The 18,847-nt window shown below is 57.6% G+C and overlaps 1 protein-coding gene and 1 non-coding gene across 5 annotated transcripts; both read left to right on the forward strand.

Annotated features, from left to right (window-relative positions):
- The first annotated feature begins 1,716 nt into the window (after positions 1-1,716).
- PER1 (period circadian regulator 1) lies at positions 1,717-17,068 on the forward strand. Of its 4 annotated transcripts, none has more exons than XM_032280368.1 (23): positions 1,717-1,912; positions 7,265-7,678; positions 7,791-7,889; positions 7,983-8,137; positions 8,231-8,352; positions 8,444-8,645; positions 8,798-8,849; positions 8,991-9,133; positions 9,526-9,604; positions 9,681-9,787; positions 9,954-10,107; positions 10,205-10,313; positions 10,402-10,533; positions 10,751-10,856; positions 10,990-11,161; positions 11,253-11,383; positions 11,608-11,787; positions 12,646-12,879; positions 13,732-14,342; positions 14,768-14,954; positions 15,148-15,337; positions 15,648-15,798; positions 16,197-17,068. In XM_032280368.1, the coding sequence occupies exons 2-23, from the start codon at positions 7,404-7,406 to the stop codon at positions 16,473-16,475; spliced, it is 3,870 nt and encodes a 1,289-aa protein (XP_032136259.1). In that variant the 5' UTR covers positions 1,717-1,912; positions 7,265-7,403; the 3' UTR covers positions 16,476-17,068. The 4 variants fall into 4 exon arrangements, with proteins under 4 accessions (XP_032136259.1, XP_032136260.1, XP_032136258.1 ...); XM_032280369.1 differs by lacking the exon at positions 1,717-1,912 and adding an exon at positions 1,925-3,623; XM_032280367.1 differs by lacking the exon at positions 1,717-1,912 and adding an exon at positions 3,709-5,791.
- Positions 17,069-18,230: 1,162 nt separating this feature from the next.
- TRNAS-CGA lies at positions 18,231-18,312 on the forward strand. Its single transcript has one exon. It is a non-coding gene; the product is annotated as a tRNA-Ser (tRNA).
- The last annotated feature ends 535 nt before the right edge of the window (positions 18,313-18,847 follow it).

Raw genomic sequence — 18,847 nt, forward strand, 5'->3', positions numbered from 1 at the left:
CGAAGGTATGCCAGGAAGGTGGAGAAGATGCATTGGTAAAGGACTGGACTTTGCAAGAGGCCCTGACCTTGGGCAGGGCAAAGTGTGATTCCCAAAGTGGTCACAGGGGGGCACCAGGCGTTGGTAATGGGAAGTGTCATAGCCAACTCCTGTGTCTCTAAGCCTGGTGAGCCCTCCGGTTTGGGGTTCCCAGCTTTCCTTTCCCTTTCCTGGGGCAGGTTTCTACTGTTGGACTCCTTTATACTCCTGGATTTAACTCCCAAGATGCGCTACAGTTGCTCCCTTGCGGCAGTAGATAGTAGTTCGCCACTTCTGTGAAGCATTTCTTCCCCTCTGTGCCTAACCCAGTGCCAGCGCCCCGACGGGGTTACTAAATACTGGTTTAAGTAATTGGCTCGCAGAGACATAGCTGATGTGGTGGAGCTGCCTGTAGATAACCTATTACCCCTCTACTCTGTTTTATGACTGTGACTTTAGACCCCACATTGAACTTAGCATCCCTGTCCCCAGGAGCTATAACAGTGAGTGGCCAAGTGCGGTGGCTCACGCCTGTAATCCCAGCACTATTAGGTGAGCAGATCACGAGGTCAGGAGTTCAAGACCAGCCTGGCCAACACAGTGAAAGCCCATCTCTTACTAAAAATACAAAAGTTAGCCGGGAATGGTGGTGCACGTCTGCAGTCCCAGCCACTCAGGAGGCTGCGGCAGGTGAATTACCTGAACCTGGGCGGTGGAGGTTGCAGTGAGCTGAGATCATGACACTGCACTCCAGCCTGGGTAACAGAGCAAGACTCTTAAATAAATAATAAAATTTTTTCAGGCCCCTCCCCTGGAGATTCTGATGCAGAGGTTCTTAGGGTCCGGGTGATTCTTATGTACACTATCATTACCAGAACGTCCAACTTGATAGAAGTCTTAACTATATTCCAGGCAGTGCTCAGGATTTCGCACTTCCAACTCAAATCCCTTCCAGATTTAAGAGTTCCCATGGACCCTAGGACCCGCCTGCTTTACGGTGTCGGGGACTTGGGTTCAAGTTTTAGCCCCGTTACTGACCAGCGTGTTACAGGCGAACAGATTATGTAACGCCCCTGGATCTCAGTCTCATTTGTGAGGCAGGGGGAGTACGTGAGCGGCCTCCTCAGAGTTTGTGAGAAGCGCCTGGCCTGGCCCGCAGAGAACAATCAGAAAGAGGCTCTCATCTTCATCGTCATCAATATGCCGTGCTGAGATCTGAAGACCGCTTCACCTTAATGCTCGCACCTTCGAGCTTCGGGGAGCCTCAGGGACCGAGGGCCGTAGGCGTCCTTGTCACGCCCGGGTCTCTCTACGAAGTGGGCCTTATGCGAGGCCACCGCTCACATCTGCGCCTGCGTGCAGGTCACGCTCGCTGCGCCTGCGCAGATTTAGAAGCCGTGGGTAAGTGTCTCGTCAAGGAAAATCCCCAGCTTCTGGGTAAACAAGTTGCCGCGTGAGACCGCCGGCACGTGTACCCTACAGCTCCAAGACCTCTTAGCCTATAAGAAAGCTTGGAGAGCGGGACTGGCATTTACGTCACCAATCTTGGCAGGTCGGGGTTATTGCCTCAAGCCAATAAAAATCTCGGACGTGCATAGGGCGTGGCTTCCGGTCAGGCTTCCAATCGCCGCGTCGGGGCGGTCCCTCTCGCACGTGTATCTCCCCCCCTCCTCGACGGTTGGCCTGTTAGCCAATGAGAAAACGATGGCGGCCTGAGGCACCAATAGAGGCTGTGCGGGGGCCGGCAGCTGCACGCGGCGCGGGGCATGGGTCGGCGCCCCTAAGCCAATAAGCTTGGGGGGCGTGGCAGCCCAGCTGCTGGGCGGGTCTGGAGGAGCCCCGTGCAGTGCTAGAAGTCCTAGAAAAAATTTGGGGTCTGCGTCCGTACCGAGCGGTGAGAGCCCGGGGATGGGGAGAGATGGGGAGAGATGGGGGCGGTCGATGTGGGCTTTTCCGGGGTGGTGTGGTCGGTCGGGAAGGATGTTAAATAGAGTGTGTGGGGGGGATCACGCAAATGCGTGGTAGCCGCGGTCGGAGCTCTGATGGTTGTGGAGAATAGGGACCACGAACTCAGGTCTAGAGAGACGGGGTGGGAGTTAGTGACATCAGATCCCTCGCACCTCTAGAGTCCCTGGACTCTTGACTGCCCAGGGGGAAGGACTCGGAAACCCTCAGCGACCTGAGGGAGCTCCCTCTCAGGTCGAGACTGAAGGAGCCCCTGCTCCTGGGGAGGTACGGAACGGGACCCTTGAGAGTTGGGGGAAGATGTTTCAGTGGCTGCTGTTTGGGTGGTCGCCTTAAACTCTTGAAAAAGGTAGAGGTTCCGAGGCTGGAGGGAGGCCCTGGTAGGGGAAGTAGGAGGGTACCAAAGGGCTGACATGCTGATTTGAGAAAGGATGGTGTGATAATTTGTGAGACCCAGAGCCAGTCACAGTATGGCTCCGGGTGTCTTTCTCATGTTAAACGGAAGGGTTTAGGCCTCAGAGTCATCCTTAAGAATAGACGTGGGGTAGCAACTGTTGAGTCCTGAGAGGAACGATAGGGTTGGGGTTTGTGCATATTGGCTGTGCAAGTTTTTCTGAGTCCCTGGAGGTGGGGATGCACCAACTGAGTGCTCTGGTATCTGTCTGTACAAACGACCAGGCCAGGCGTGTGGTAAAGTGGCCTGAGGTAAGGTAGAAAAGAGAGGAAGTGGGCTTCATAGGAAATCATGGGGACTGACGGCTGCTAGGGTGATCTGAAGCACTTTGTGAGCCTGGGAAAACGGGCTCTGATGTTAAGTGTGTGGGGAGTGCAAACAGTGTCTTGAGATCAGGCCCAAGGCAGAGAAAGGGGTTGGATGGAGTCTGTGTTCCCGGCACCCAGCCTAGAATTGGATGGATATTTGAGAGGCCAGGTTTGCCAGTGCTGGAATGCAGCTTACAGGTTGGTTAACACCTCACACGTTCCTGAAGGGTAAGATACCAGAATGCCAAGCCATTATTAGAGTTCAGATTGCAACGCTGGGCTTCATTTGTTAGGAGCTTGAGACCATGTTATGAGGCACTGGACAAATTTAGCTACTTCTGTGCCTTAGTTATCCCCCGTGGAATGGGGATAATAATACCTATCTCACAGGGTTGTTGTGGGGATGAAATAATGGAAAGTGCTTAGCATAACGCCTGGGTCATGGTGAGAGTTATGTGAATGCTGTGGCTGGGAACTATTCTCACATTCTCAAGTTGTTCTGCAAGTTTTGATGGAGCCCCATTTCTCTTCCTAGTTCTTCTCGTCTTCAGGCAGCAGTCCAAATTCCCTCATTCCTCCCTTCTGGCCCTCTCCCAGGATCCAGGCCTCAGGCCCCAGGCTGGGCCACTTGCTCTGTTCCAGTTTGATTTTCTCATCCTAGGCTCATTCTCCTCCCTTTCCCTCCTCCCTCTCTCCCGGCTGCCATAATAACAAGAGATTCAGACTCTGAAGGGGGCCTCTGGAAGGGAGCAAAGGTGCGTGTTTTCTCCCAGAGTCTGGGTCTCCAACTTCTCCGCCCTGGATCTTTGGTACCATGCCAGCAGATGTGTACAGTTTGGGAGAGAGGAAAAGCCAGAGCTGCAGGAACAAGCTGAAGGGTGGGTAGGCGGGAGTCCTGAAAAGAGCCAGGCGTGGGGCGGGAGGCGGTGTGTGGGGAGGGGGCCCCCTTCCTCCTAATCCTCTCTCCAGGAATCTCTGGCTTTGGGACAGGACGGCTGTCGTTCGGTTGGGGGAGGCGCCCAGGCTGGGTGCATGTCCTGGGCCACCAGCCAAGAGAACATGATGTTCCCAAGTGCGCTGGCCGCCGCCCTCTCGGGCTGGCCGCCTCCCAAAACCGCTGCCTCTCCAGTCTCTCCAGCCTCCCTGCCCCACATTCCCCGGCAGCCTCGCCCCGCCCCCTTCTTCCGCTTTGACGTCACCGCTGTCTCCCGCCCCCTCGCCTTCGTTGACGGCAGCAGGGCCTGGTTACTGTGGGGACGGACAAGCAGGACAACAAGGGCTTTGGGAGCAAGCAGGGGCCGCTGGAGGGCTGGATCCTTTTGTCTATGCAAAAGACAGGCAGATGGAGGCGGGAGAGCAAGGACTGCCTGGGTCAGGGGAGATCATACCTAAATCCCTGGGGGGGCCGAAAAAACATGTTTCCAGGGAAGAGGTGTCTGCAAATGAGACAAGGACAAGACCACAGTATGAGCTGGGGTGGGGAGGATCATTTTCAGGGAGAGGAGACTGAGAATCCAGGTTCCTGAATCTTTTTTGTTTTCCTGTTTCGATTTTTCTGGGTTAATTTATAACACACTCTTGTCCCAGCTTTTCTACAGAGCCCTCCCCTTCACCCTCCCCTCATTGTTCATGAAAGCTTAGGCCACGTGACAGTGAGGGGAGTGCCCCCACAATGATTATGTCAGCAGCTGCTTGGAGGTCTGTTCATCTACTACCCACGTTTCCAGGGAGCCCTGCGAGGAACTACTCATCACGATCCTGGATGGAGGGGCTGTGTAACTGCAGCTCTCCTGGGCCCAGACTAGCATTTTAGGTGGCGACAAATCGTGTCCCTGTTCTCTTTCTAGGACTGCTCTCTCCTCTCTTTAACATAGAATTCCTAGTGCTTTTTCTCCTGTTGATGCTCTTTCCCCACCTCCCCAACCTATCCTTGTTTAAAAAAAATAATAATGTTTATTGATCACTTGCCGTGTGTCAGATCCTGTCCTGGTCTCTGGAGAGTACAGTGAATGAGACAAATGACGTTCCTGCTCGCCCCTGGAGCTTGGCTTTCTCTTTTCCAAGCAGTGGGAATATGAAGCCCTTGCCATCCCACCTTTCTCTGTCTAGGGCCCCAGTTGGCCTCTTCTCTGTGCCATCCCTTTTGTTCCTCTGTAGTCCTGGCTTCCTGGCCCCCATTTTTGGAGCAGCCCTAACTGTGGGTGGCCGCGTCCTCTGGAGGGAAATACTAGACACCACGTAGGCTGCCAGGAGACCTTTTCTCTGAGTGGCCATAGAAGCACCTGCCATTGTTTCCCTTCACAGCCACTATTGGCTCTGGCCGCCCCTTCCATTGTCTGCATTCTTCCTCCACCCACACTCACCCACCAATCACACGTGGACCCTTAATTGTCCTTTCCCAGGATTTGAAGTATCAGGGGAAGTGCTTCAGTTAAAGGGCTTCATTATGTAGAATGAAGTTTGGGAGGGAACACCGGTTGGGACAGGAACCCAGGAAAGGCCAAGCCAGGTTTCTGTCTCTTCCCCTCCTCTCAAGGACCAGCCATCTCATCCAGCGTGGCTAACTCCCAGGGCCATTCGTTTTCCGCACCCCTGGAAAGGCGAAGATGCCAAGATGTTGTGTTCTGCAAGGCTAGTGCGTTCAGGAAGTAGACACGTCTTGAGCACCTACACTGGCCCGGGCGTTTTCCCTAAAGAGGGGCAGCGAACCTCCCCTCTCCTCCCTTCCATTATTCACTATGCAAGCGTCCTGCGCCCATTGGCTGGGCGGTGTCTGGGGCTCTTCAGCCCAGCACCAGCACCCAGGTCCACGTGCGCCCGTGTGTGTGACACAGCCCTGACCTTAGTGGAGACCACTAGCCAATCAGGCGCCGGGAAGAGATTCCCCAGCCAATCGGGGGCGGGGCTTGTGGCTTCGCAGGCAAGAGGCCAATGAGGGGGCCGTGCCCGGCATTATGCAACCCGCCTCCCCGCCCAGCGCAGCTTCCACTCGGCTGCGGGCTGGAGCGGCGGCGGGCAGGCAGGCGGAGGACACTCCTACGACCAGGTAGGCATCTTCGCGGCCATCCTGGGGCCGTTCTTTCCTGAGCCGGACTGCTGCCACTTCCAATCTGATGGGCTACTTTGGGCCCAGGCAGTCAGAGGGCACACCGTCGTCCTTAACCGCCGCCCACCCTCTCCCTGCCCCTGGGGACCGAAGTGCTCCTCAAAATCCTGCACAGGGAGTCCGAACTCTGGACTCGCTCACCTTACCTCCAGCTTTGTCCCCCTCTCCCCGTTCCAGCCCTCCCGGCCCCACAGCCGACTCTCAGCGGGCGTGTTCGTTACTAGAGAGGCCCCGGGTTTGCCCCAGCACCAGGACCCCATTAGGCTTTCGGCGCTCCTCGCTTCTCTGCTCTCTAGTCCCTGGCTCTGCGCCGCCTGTGATGTCAGCCCGCTAAGGACTGGAACATCCCGTTCCCAGCGCTAGTTCCTGCTGTTGGCCACAACCTTCCCTTTTCTCCTGGCGCTCAGAAAATGCTCACTAGTGGGGGTGTGGTTGGACTGGGAGTAGGGGAAGAACTATCTGTTGGCTGTTGTGCGTCTTCTGCCCAAGGTTTGGGGTGAGGATCTGGCTAGAAAAGTAGGGGACTGAGGAGAGAGGATCTTCGGGTCCTTGACGATGGCAGGTTGCTGGCTTCGGTCCTCGTGGTCGGGAAGCTGGGCAGGGGCTAATAAAGGAAAGGCTGTGATGTCTTGACCAGAATGACTGGACTCCAGGAGAGAGTCAGGTTGAGGGGCTTTTGCGCCGAGGGCGGTGGCCGATGTGTTTCCGTCGTCCTGGAGAAGCCAGGACCAACCCTGGAATCCTAATAGACCGTCCCACCTTGTATGGCCCCGAGCCATCCTGGGACTGGGAATAGGTAAGGGATGGTGACCCCCGGCCGCGCCCACCAGTGTGAGAGCGGGTCGTTCCCCCACTTCCGCCGGGAAATGGGGGAGGGGTCGTTCCTCCCGCCCTCCAGTGGTCCCTTCAGCAACCGCTGAGCTCAGCAGCTGACGTCGGTTTCCCTGGCGACCGTGGCGGCGGCGGAAGCGTGTGGTGGGGCCCCGCATGTCGGTGCGCATGTGCAGCGGGGGTGGCACCGCCCCCAGATAAAATTAGCCTGGAGGCCTAAATATAGGAGGCGAGCAGCTCACCCCTGCTCCAAGGCCTTGGAGGCCCAGGCAGAGTGGAGGCCTAATGGGAACTTGGGAATGGAAAGTGTCCAGATTTTTGCCCACAGCCGAAGCTCTCATTGACTGTTCAGGTCAGGGTAGCAGGGATGTGAAGGAAGGCCCCGGGAAACCCTTTCCCACTTGCAGCCCCCTTAAGGATACAGGAAACAACTTGACTCCCCATTGGAAGCCCCAGGCCTGAGTCCCACTCCTATCAGTCCTTCATGAGACCAGGCCGGGAAGGTCTGAGTGAAGCCAGCAGGTGCTGTGGAGTTAACAAACCAGCTTTCTGCAAGCCCTGCTTCCTGATCTCCCTCTCCAGGTGCTGGCTGTGATCGAACTTCTCAATCCTCAGAGACTTAGATCTTCCACCTCGCTCCCGCAGCCAGGCCTCCAGGCCCCCTCCTGCATCCGTGGTGGCCTCTCCGCCTTCCCTGTTCTATTCTCCCCATGGCCTAGACATGAGTGGCCCCCTAGAAGGGGCAGATGGGGGAGGGGACCCCAGGCCTGGAGAATCCTTTTGTCCTGGAGGAGTCCCATCCCCTGGGCCTCCACAGCACCGCCCTTGCCCAGGCCCCAGCCTGGCCGATGACACCGATGCCAACAGCAATGGTTCAAGCGGCAATGAGTCCAATGGGCATGAGTCCAGGGGTGCGTCTCAACGGAGCTCACACAGCTCCTCCTCAGGCAACGGCAAGGACTCAGCCCTGCTGGAGACCACTGAAAGCAGCAAGAGGTGTGTATGGATGTGTATGTTGGGTCTAGGAGTGGTCTTGCGAGCAGGCAGCCCTAGGTGACAGGCCTCACGCTGCTGGCCCTGCCTGTAACTGCCTGTTGCTGTCTCCTAGCACAAACTCTCAGAGCCCATCCCCACCCAGCAGTTCCATCGCCTATAGCCTCCTCAGTGCCAGCTCAGAGCAGGACAACCCATCCACCAGTGGCTGCAGGTACATGGAGTGAGGCCGGAGAAGAGGTCTGGGGGCCCAGGCCACACTCTGGGGCTAATGTCTTTATTTTCTTCTTCCCTGTGGGTCCTGCAGCAGTGAACAGTCAGCCCGGGCGAGGACCCAGAAAGAACTCATGACAGCACTTCGAGAGCTCAAGCTTCGACTCCCGCCAGAGCGCCGGGGCAAGGGCCGCTCTGGGACCCTGGCCACGCTGCAGTACGCGCTGGCCTGTGTGAAGCAGGTGCAGGGTAAGTGGTGCGGCCCAGGAAGGGATGGCCAGGGCCTGGGCTCCTGTGCTGAGGCAGTCTCCGTCCTGAATCTCGCACTGCTTCCACCTGCAGCCAACCAGGAATACTACCAGCAGTGGAGCCTGGAGGAGGGCGAGCCTTGCTCCATGGACATGTCCACCTACACGCTGGAGGAGCTGGAGCACATCACATCTGAGTACACACTTCGTAACCAGGTCAGCGGCAGCCTGGCCTCCCCATCCCCATGCACCCTTGTCCCTTCTCCCACAGCTCTGGCATCTGCTCTTGCTCTCCCCCTCCTGCCAGGATACCTTCTCAGTGGCTGTCTCCTTCCTGACGGGTCGAATTGTGTACATTTCGGAGCAGGCAGCCATCCTGCTGCGTTGCAAGCGAGACGTGTTCCTGGGTACCCGCTTCGCTGAACTCCTGGCTCCCCAGGATGTGGGAGTTTTTTATGGTTCCACTGCTCCATCTCGCCTGCCAACCTGGGGCACTGGGGCCTCTGCAGGTGAGGTGCCCAAGCACTTGCAGGGAGGTATGAGCAGTCCCTGGAAGTTCCTGCTGTGAGGGGCCAGGGGACCCAAACTTTCCCTTAGTGGGTTCTTCACAGTCTAAAGAAGGGGCAGGGGGCTGTCCTCACTGCTCTCTTGTCTGTCCCAGGTTCAGGCCTCAGGGACTTCACCCAGGAGAAGTCTGTTTTCTGCCGTATTAGGTAGGTGAGGGAAGCGGGAGCAGACCTCTGCCTCCTCCTAACCCCTTCCCTGTGCCTTTGCTGTATATGCTGGGATCTGGTGGTTGGAGGAGTGGGTGACTATCTATTGAAAGTCCCTAATGCTCTTCTCTCCCTTGCTAGGGGAGGTCCTGACCGGGACCCAGGGCCTCGGTACCAGCCATTCCGCCTTACCCCATATGTGACCAAGATCCGGGTCTCAGATGGGGTGCCTGCACAGCCGTGCTGCCTGCTCATTGCAGAACGCATCCACTCGGGTTATGAAGGTGGGCAGGTCAGGGGCCTGGTCTGGTGGGGGTTGGGAGGAAGGACATTTCCTCCTGGCCAGACATGAACATGGGAGGTATGAGCCTGACCCTTTGAACTTTGGAATAAGAAAAGCTATTGTAAGGACAAGGGTTTGTGTTCCTTTTGGAGGGAGAGTTGAATAAGATCCCTGAGCTACAGGAGGGCAGAGAAGAATGCCTTGCTTGCTCTCCGTTGTATTTCTTGCATGGGGCACAGGAATAGCCCAGACCATCTTTGGGCCCATAGTGCCCAGGGTGGAGCTGTGTGGCAGATCGTCAGCCAGCCTGGGCCCGGGCAGAGTGGAGGGCTGAGGAGTTGGGCCATTCTGAGCGAAACCCGGTGACCACACTCTCCACTCTCTGTGCCTCAGCTCCCCGGATACCTCCTGACAAGAGGATTTTCACTACGAGGCACACACCCAGTTGCCTCTTCCAGGATGTGGATGAAAGGTGAGGGTAGGGCCTGGAGGAGAGGAGGGCGCCAGGGCTGAGGCCATGGCCACTCTGATACACCCTTGGCTTCCAGGGCTGCCCCACTGCTGGGCTACCTGCCCCAGGACCTCCTGGGGGCTCCCGTGCTCCTGTTCCTGCATCCTGAGGACCGACCCCTCATGCTGGCTATCCACAAGAAGAGTGAGTTCCTCTAACCCTGTCGCCCTTCCCACTGTCCCAGGCTTTTGAACAGTTCCTCTTGTGGTTGTGTTTCTTGGTGCCTTGGTCTCCTGGATCTCCAGTGGTGTGGCCTCCCCTTGCTCAGCTCTCCCTCCCTTTGACCCCTCCTCCTTTCCCACTCCATCAGTCCTGCAGTTGGCGGGCCAGCCCTTTGACCACTCCCCTATCCGCTTCTGTGCCCGCAACGGGGAGTATGTCACCATGGACACTAGCTGGGCTGGTTTTGTGCACCCCTGGAGCCGCAAGGTAGCCTTCGTGTTGGGCCGCCACAAAGTCCGCACGTAAGTGGGCCATCCCCTGAGCTGGCGTTGGGGATAGGGCAGTGCAGTGGGGGGCAAGACTGGGCCAGGGCTGGACTTACTCTTCCCCACCCTCCAGGGCTCCCCTCAATGAGGACGTGTTCACTCCCCCGGCCCCCAGCCCAGTTCCGCCCCTGGACACTGATATCCAGGAGCTGTCAGAGCAGATCCACCGGCTGCTGCTGCAGGTGAGAGTATTCGAGAGGGAGCTTGGGAGGTGAGGAAGGGGGCAGGAAGCAGCATGGAGCCGTCTGACCTGCCCTCTCCCCGCTGCAGCCCGTGCACAGCCCAAGCCCCACAGGACTCTCTGGAGTTGGCCCCGTGGCATCTCCAGGCCCTCTCCACAGCCCTGGCTCTTCCAGTGATAGCAACGGGGGTGATGCAGAGGGACCTGGGCCTCCTGCGCCAGTGAGTGACCTGCTCTTACCTTACCCTCTGATCACCCCTTCCCTTTTCCTCCTCGGAATCGGCATTGCCAGTCCTGGAGCCTGGCTCAATCCCCACTTTCCCTCTCCTTCCTTCCTTTTCCTTCTTGTCGTGCTCCCATCAATGTGTCTGTGCCTCCCCACTGGTACCTTCTTGTTTTATTGTGCTCTTGGCCCCTGACACTGGCCATGTCCCACAGGTGACTTTCCAGCAGATATGTAAGGATGTGCATCTGGTGAAGCACCAGGGGCAGCAGCTTTTTATTGAGTCTCGGGCTTGGCCTCAGCCCCGGACCCGCCTCCCTGGTGAGTTGGTGAGGAGGTGTGGGTGGAGAGACAGACTTAGGGGGGGTCCCCTGACCTTTATCCCCAACCCATTTGCTGTTTTTTCCCATGTGGGCTTAAGAAGACCATTTTCCTCTTTCTCTCTCTGCCCTAGCTACAGGCATGTTCAAGGCCAAGGCCCTTCCCTGCCAATCCCCAGACCCAGAGCTAGAGACAGGTCCTGCTCCCATCCAGGCCCCACTAGCCTTGGCCCCTGAGGAGGCCGAGAGGAAAGAGACCTCGAGCTCCTCCTACCAGCAGATCAACTGCCTGGACAGTATCCTCAGGTAAGGCCTGCCAGGCATCTCCCCCAACTCGGGCCCTACCCCTGCCCACCCCAAGCCATGCCCTGATGCCCTCTGCTGCATCCATCACCAGGTACTTGGAGAGCTGCAACATCCCCAGCACCACCAAGCGTAAATGTGCCTCCTCCTCCTCCTACACCACCTCCTCAGCCTCTGATGACGACAAGCAGAGGACAGGCCCAGTCCCTGCGGGGACCAAGAAAGGTAAAGACCCAGTGCCCCCTGCTCCCACTGCTCTGTCCTGGCCTGGTGGCCCTGTGTTTGTTCCATTCTGCTTCTGGGGCTCTTGTTCTGCCCTGCCCTCCTCCCCAGTCTCCTGGTCTCCAGCCTCTTCCCTACCATCAACCCCTCCTCCCCCTTTTCCCTGGGCTCCTCTCTTCTGACCTGGTGGGGGTGGGGATGGTAACTGGCACCATCTCTCCACACAGATCCGCCGTCAGCAGTGCTGTCTGGGGAGGGGGCCACCCCACGGAAGGAGCCAGTGGTGGGAGGCACCCTGAGCCCGCTCACCCTGGCCAATAAGGCGGAGAGCGTGGTGTCCGTCACAAGTCAGTGTAGCTTCAGCTCTACCATCGTCCATGTGGGAGACAAGAAGCTCCCGGAGTCGGGTATGGGCGTGGAGTTGGGGGCAGTGTTTGGGCTCTACCGGTCTCCCAGCTAGAGCTCCCTCCTGCCTTTTCCCTACCCTCCAGCCCCTCCCTTGATCTGGAGCTTGGGGCTACGGCTTCTTGTTCTCCCCTCCCTGCCAGGCTTCTTGGCTTTGCCCTTCCCCTGATCTACTTCTTGTATTGTTACTGTCAGTTGAAACACAAAGTCTGGGGTAGGGGGTTTACCCTGAGGTGCTGACCACAGAGGGTCTGAAGGTGAGGAAAACTGAAGACCCCTGAGGGGTCTTTGGATATTGATCCTGAAAATGTTTGAGGGGCTGGGCATGGTGGCTCAGGCCTGTAATCTCAGCACTTTGAGAGACTGAGGTGGGAGGATCACCTGAGGTCAGGAGCTCAACATCAGCTTGGGCAACATGGTGAAAGGCTGGGCGTGGTGGAGAATCGCTTGAACCTAGGAGGTAGAGGTCCCAGTGAGGCGAAATCGCACCACTGCACTCCAGCCTGGAAGAAAGAGACTCCATTTGAAAAAAGAAAAAAAAAAAAAGAAAATGTGTGAGGGAAGGCCAAGGGGTGGGCTTCCCTTCCATCGAGTGCTTTGAAGGGGTCATCCCAGTGGAGTTCCTGGCAGGGAGTGGCCAGTGGAGGGGACTGAATATCTATCGCTCTCCTTCTGGGACAGCTTTGCATGGAGAGGGAGGACCCTTTGGCAGAAAGGAGACCAAGAAATGTACATGGGGACCAGGCTTGGCTGTGGGGCAGGGCCAGGGGTTGGCTAGGCTATGGGACAGGGAGGGTGTGGTGTGGATGTGTTGACCCCGAGGTGATTCTGATGATCTTTCCCCATCTCATCTTCCTCAGACATCATCATGATGGAGGACCTGCCTGGCCTAGCCCCAGGCCCAGCCCCCAGCCCAGCCCCCAGCCCCACAGTAGCCCCTGACCCAGCCCCAGATGCCTACCGTCCAGTGGGGCTGACCAAGGCCGTGCTGTCCCTGCACACACAGAAGGAAGAGCAAGCCTTCCTCAGCCGCTTCCGAGACCTGGGCAGGCTGCGTGGACTCGACAGCTCTTCCACAGCCCCCTCCGGCCCTGGTGAGCGAGGTAGCCACCTGAGGCCTCCCGGAGCCTGCCCTCTGCCCAGTTTAGGACCGGACTGTTGGGGGGTGGGTCTTAAGGGAGGTGTTTCTGCTCCAGGGACCCAGGCTGGTGCTGCTTCTGGCCCTGCCTAGGGACTGGCCCCTCGCTAGCTTCTCCTCACTAGGTTGGGGTTTAGGCTGCAGCCAGAGGAGGGCAGCCTGGGGGGATGGCACTGGGACAGCAGGCAGAGGTGCTGTGTTCCAGGTAAGCCACTTGAGGCCTGGGGGCAGAGGCAGGACGTCTGCCTGCTTTTGTCACTGATGAAGAGACTGGGCCAACTCTGGGTGGGGTCTGGGCTTCAAGGGCAGATGGAAGGCAGCCCTCCAGGTGCCTGAGGGAGACACCCTGCAGGCAGACGCGGGACTCAGGACTGGGCCTTCCAGCCCCACTCTTCACCCCATCGCACGCTAGGCAGAACACAGCCTCGAGTGGCAGGAGGAACGCCTAAGCTGGCAGTGCCTGCAGGAGCTTGGTGGATGGACCAGAGCCACCTGTCCATGCGCCCATGGACCCGCCCTGCCTCCTCCATCTGCCAGCGCACCTCCATTTTCCGCACAGCCCCAGCTCGACCCCTCATGTAACCTCTCCCTGCCCTTGTTCCTTTCTCAATAAATCCCCTTGTCCCTGCCTCCTGTGATTCTTCCCTGAAGGTGCCCCACCTCCTGAGCCCTGCATTCTGTATGGGCTGAGCTGTGCTCTCTGGGGCCTTGGCCTGCCCTCTCCCTGGTCAGAGTGTCAGGGCAGTGTGGGTAGCAGGGACACTAACCCCAGGTTGAGGCCCTTGCTAACCCTAGTCTCTCCCCACAGGCTGCCACCACAGCTCTGCACCCCACAGCCGCCGACACCACTGCCGATCCAAAGCCAAGCGCTCACGCCACCACCAGAACCCCCGGGCTGAAGCCCCCTGCTATGTCTCACACCCCTCACCTGTGCCACCCTCCACCCCCTGGCCCCCCCCACCAGCCACTACCCCCTTCCCAGCGGTTGTCCAGCCCTACCCTCTCCCAGTGTTCTCCCCGAGAGGAGGCCCCCAGCCTCTTCCCCCCACTCCCACATCTGTGCCCCAGGCTGCTTTCCCCGCCCCTCTGGTGACCCCAATGGTGGCCTTGGTTCTCCCGAACTATTTGTTCCCAACCCCATCCAGCTATCCTTATGGGGCTCCCCAGACCCCTGCTGAAGGGCCCTCTACTCCTGCCTCGCACTCCCCTTCTCCATCCTTACCCGCCCTCCCCCCCAGCCCTCCCCACCGCCCAGACTCTCCACTGTTCAACTCAAGATGCAGCTCTCCACTCCAGCTCAATCTGCTGCAGCTTGAGGAGCCCCCCCGTGCTGAGGGGGCTGCTGTTGCAGGGGGCCCTGGGAGCAGTGCCGGGCCCCTACCTCCCAGTGAGAAGGCTGCTGAGCCAGAGGCCAGACTGGTGAGCACTGACCCCTGCATCCATCCTCCAGCCACCACACCAGCCCCACCCTCTGCCACCCTGCACTGCCTCCTGCCTCTGCCAGGCTGGTGTCTCAGCCTCCAGGAGGTGGAGGGAGACCCCAGCTGAATTTCTGAATGAGGCAGAAATTGGCTACCTCCTCTTTGAAGGAACAGTCCTGTTTGTCTGACAGGTGGTGAGGACATCTCAATAATTTCTGAGAGAGCATCTGCCACTTGGAAAGGGTCTGGCCTCACATCCCTACCTTTGCCAGCTCGCTTCTCTCTCAGCCTGGCCCTACTATCACGAAGTGGGGAGCAGAGATCACTTGGGTTGGATGTGCCTCTCCCCATGACCAGTGAGAGCAGGTGAAGGGAGGCCTAGGTGCTGAGCCCTCCATCCCTCCCTGCCCATCTCCTCTCCAGGTGGAAGTCACAGAGTCCTCCAATCAGGATGCGCTTTCTGGCTCCAGTGACCTGCTGGAGCTGCTGCTGCAAGAGGACTCGCGCTCTGGCACAGGCTCCGCAGCCTCGGGCTCCTTGGGCTCCGGCTTGGGCTCTGGGTCTGGTTCAGGCTCCCACGAGGGGTGCAGCACCTCAGCCAGCATCACTCGTGAGTGCCCCGCCTCCAGCACCTCCCAGGGTAGGGTCAGGGGTGACTGGGGAGCAGGGAGCCCAGGACCCATCTTGGCGGAGCTTCCTAAGGCTACTGGGTTGGACATGTGGCCTTTGAGGGAGGCCTTGTGAGGCCCCAGGAGTGGGCTCTTGGCCAGCTTGACTCCACTGGTCGGTCCCTCACTTCACAGGCAGCAGCCAGAGCAGCCACACAAGCAAATACTTTGGCAGCATCGACTCTTCTGAGGCGGAGGCCGGGGCTGCTCGGGCAGAGGCTGAGCCCGGGGACCAGGTGATTAAGTACGTGCTCCAGGATCCCATTTGGCTGCTCATGGCCAATGCTGATCAGCACATCATGATGACTTACCAGGTGCCCTCCAGGTGAGGCATTTCAGAGGCCTCCTTGGCCTCCCTGTCAGAGGTAGTAGGAGGCAGTTTTCTTTTGGGGGGCTGGCTCTGTCCTGGGTAGGATAGAAGGTTCCTATTCTTCTCCCTGCCCCCTGAAGCCCTGTTACTAGTTCCTCCCAGGAAGAGAGCAGGTTTCTTGGTCTTGGAAGCCTTGAACTGCCATAGCCCGGGTTTAGGGGAGGAGCATGAAGTGAGGAGTTGCGTGGAGGAAGGATACCAGTTTCATGGGCCATGGTCTGGGTGCTGGATCCCAGCTTCTGCCTTCTGAACCCTTCTCGGCCAGGGATATGACTTCCGTACTGAAGCAGGATCGGGAGCGGCTCCGAGCCATGCAGAAGCAGCAGCCTCGGTTTTCAGAGGACCAGCGGCGGGAACTGGGCGCTGTGCACTCCTGGGTCCGGAAGGGCCAGCTGCCTCGGGCTCTTGATGTGATGGTGAGAAGAGAAGCCTGGGACAGAGGAGAAGAAAGAGTTGAGCTCAAGTTCAAGGGATCCAGGCTAAGAGCTGATCTCAGTGGCCTTGGATCATTACTTCTGAAGAATGTTGATTCCACATTTGCTGTGTATTATAGAATATGAAGCCACATGAGTCTTAGCAGAAATTTCCTGAGCCTATCCTATATTAACATGCATTGTGACTGTCCTGTAATGGCATCTGGGTAGAGAGCACAAGGCACTTCCCAACCTTGTTGGCCTGCAGGTGCATCTATGTGGACTGCTGCTGCTTGGGAGTACATTTCAGGAAGCGCAGTTGGGCTGTGGGTGGGAAGCTAGGCAGGCAGGTTAGTGTGAGGACCCTATCTTACTCCCTTGTATCCGTTTCTCTCACGAAGGCCTGTGTGGACTGTGGGAGCAGCACCCAAGACCCTGGTCACCCTGATGACCCACTCTTCTCCGAGCTGGATGGACTGGGGCTGGAGCCCATGGAGGAGGGTGGAGGCGAGCAAGGCAGCAGCGGTGGCGGCAGTGGTGAGGGTGAGGGCTGCGAGGAGGCCCGGGCCCAAGTTGGGGCCAAGGCCTCTAGCTCTCAGGACTTGGCCATGGAGGAGGAGGAGGAAGGCAGGAGCTCAGCCAGTCCAGCCTTACCTACAGCAGGAAACGGCGCCAGCTAGACTCCCATTTTGGGACCATCTCCAGGAGCCCATGAGCAGCTTCCTTCTGTGTCCCAATTCTCAGAACTCAGATGTGGCTGGACCAACCAGTGGGAAACTGCCCCAGCTTCTCCCACCATAGGGGGCTGGACCCCCATCATCATCCCAGGATCCAGGGGCTGCCTCTGGCCTCTTAGGGAGCAGAGAGTAGAACTCTGCAGCCCAACCCAGAGGAGGGTCACCTTCCACCTTTGGAGAGGAGCCCTTCCCTCTCCTGGACAGAGTTGCTGACAAGCTGCTGAAGTGGCTTCTCCATATCCCAGCTGAGCCTGAGTCCGATTCCTGAGGATTGGGGCTGCACTTATTTATTGGGGGAGACAGCTCTCTCCCACCTCCTCCCCAGATGGGAGGAGAGCCTGAGGCCCAAGCAGGACCCAGGGGTTCCAGCCCCTAGCTGCTCTGGGGTGGGGGAGGTTGGTGGACCATGGAGTCCCTGGTGCTGCCCCTCAGGTGGGACCCAGGTGTTCTCAGCTGTACCCTCTGCCGATGGCATTTGTGTTTTTGATATTTGTGTCTGTTATTACTTTTTTAATACAAAAAGATAAAAAAGCCCAGGACTTTGTGGAATGAAGTATGGGGGTGGGGTGAGGGGAGCACGTTCCGGGAAGTTTGTAGTGAGGGTCACAGTTCCATCCCCTGACCAGCCCCATTCCTCTCTCCCCCGATCCTGTCCAGGTGAGGGCCTTGCTGAGCCCGCTGAGTCTACACCCAGCTCAGTCTCCGCTGTCCTCTCTAGCATGGCCTCAGCTGGATTTCCCTGGGAAGGAGAAATGAAAGGCATGTGTGGCCAAAGGCTTGGGTGGGCTCCAGCCTGAGTCACAGGTGGCGGAGGCAGAGGAAGCCCACTTAACCCCGTGGTGCCCTGAGGTAGTTGAGGATGTTTGTCTTCCTTGGCTTGGTCGCCACACAGAGGGCCCTTCAGCAGGTCAGGCTAGGTAGCTCAGGGACACATGGAGTCATGTGCTCACTCATGGTTGAGTTGGCCCCAAAGGTGTGGAAGAATGAAGGAGCAAAGTATTGAACCCTCTGGCTCACAACCTGAAAGGGAAGAGGCAACTCAGGAAGGGATGAACTGAGGAGCCACTGCAGTCACTGTTCAGTGATTTGCACTTACTGTCACTCATTAACAGTTGATTTATCATAAGGCATCCCTCCTTGGTGCTTGTGCTGTGGCTTAGCTGGGTAAAGCGTCTGCCTAGTAAACATGAGATTCTGGGTTCGAATCCCAGTAGTGCCTGAGTTAGTGGAGAGTGACATATTATTGCTGCAAGTGTACTTCACTTTCAAAGGGCCTTTCTGTCTGGTTCTTTGGAAGAAAGATTTATTTCTTCTAGACTCTTTCCAAGATTCTTCTTACAAGCCAATCCATCTTTGGGTCTCCTTTCCCGTGCACTTTTAGTGTAGAAGCTAGAGGTTGTCACTTCGCTTTCATTAAGTAGCATGAAGTGTACACCTCAGGGTCTGCTCTCAAGGGTATGGAAGCCAGGGCTCGAATTTGGACTCATTTTGTTCCCATCCTATGCTTGGGGAGGAGAAGGAGAATAGGAAAGGTGCCCCTCTAACGGGCCGCAGACGGTGCCGCAGGGAAGGCATGCTCTGCGCCACCGAGCCGAGGCGCAGGCGTGCAGGCGTCCCAAGGCGGCGTGAGGGTGGGGCTGGCAGGAGGCGGGCGTGTTGATAGGCAGCTATAGTTGCGCAGGCCAGAGGCCGCACGCGGCTGTGATGGCCGAGTGGTTAAGGCGTTGGACTCGAAATCCAATGGGGTCTCCCCGCGCAGGTTCGAATCCTGCTCACAGCGTTAGTAGTTTTGGCAATAGGGTATCTCGGTCTCTGGAGAAGGAAAAAGCAGCTTGTTTTCTGGTCCTTTCCATAGAGAATCTCTTACGTTCTTCTGGAAATCTGAGACTAGGCCATCAGGGAACAGGCCGCGAGCGCCCTCTTGTGAGCCTCATACTACTATTAACCTGCAAAAGCCTTCTTATTGCCAATTTCAATTCCTAACGCCCCCACACTCAGGTGGCTCCTTGTTGCTACTCGGCAATCGCTACTTTCCCCCAGTTCATTTACTCTCCTACTCCCCTATGCAATTGTTTCATTCCTACTCTCACCTCAAACGACGAATCCCTTCTTCATCATCCCTCAGCTTCTGCTTCCTGATTCACTGAGAAAATAAAGCATTCCGGAGTTTCCCATCAACATTCACATCGAACCTACCTACCTACCTACTGTCTACCTAATTGAGTCTGTGACCATATACTCTTCTTTTCCCTCATGACTGTAGATGACTGCTTCCCCACTTAAAGCCAAGCCCTACTTTTACGAGATTTCCCATC

Source organism: Sapajus apella, unplaced genomic scaffold, assembly GCF_009761245.1.
Source record: "Sapajus apella isolate SASKATOON/1434 unplaced genomic scaffold, GSC_monkey_1.0 scaffold12, whole genome shotgun sequence".
In the NCBI taxonomy this organism is placed as follows: Eukaryota; Metazoa; Chordata; class Mammalia; order Primates; family Cebidae; genus Sapajus; species Sapajus apella.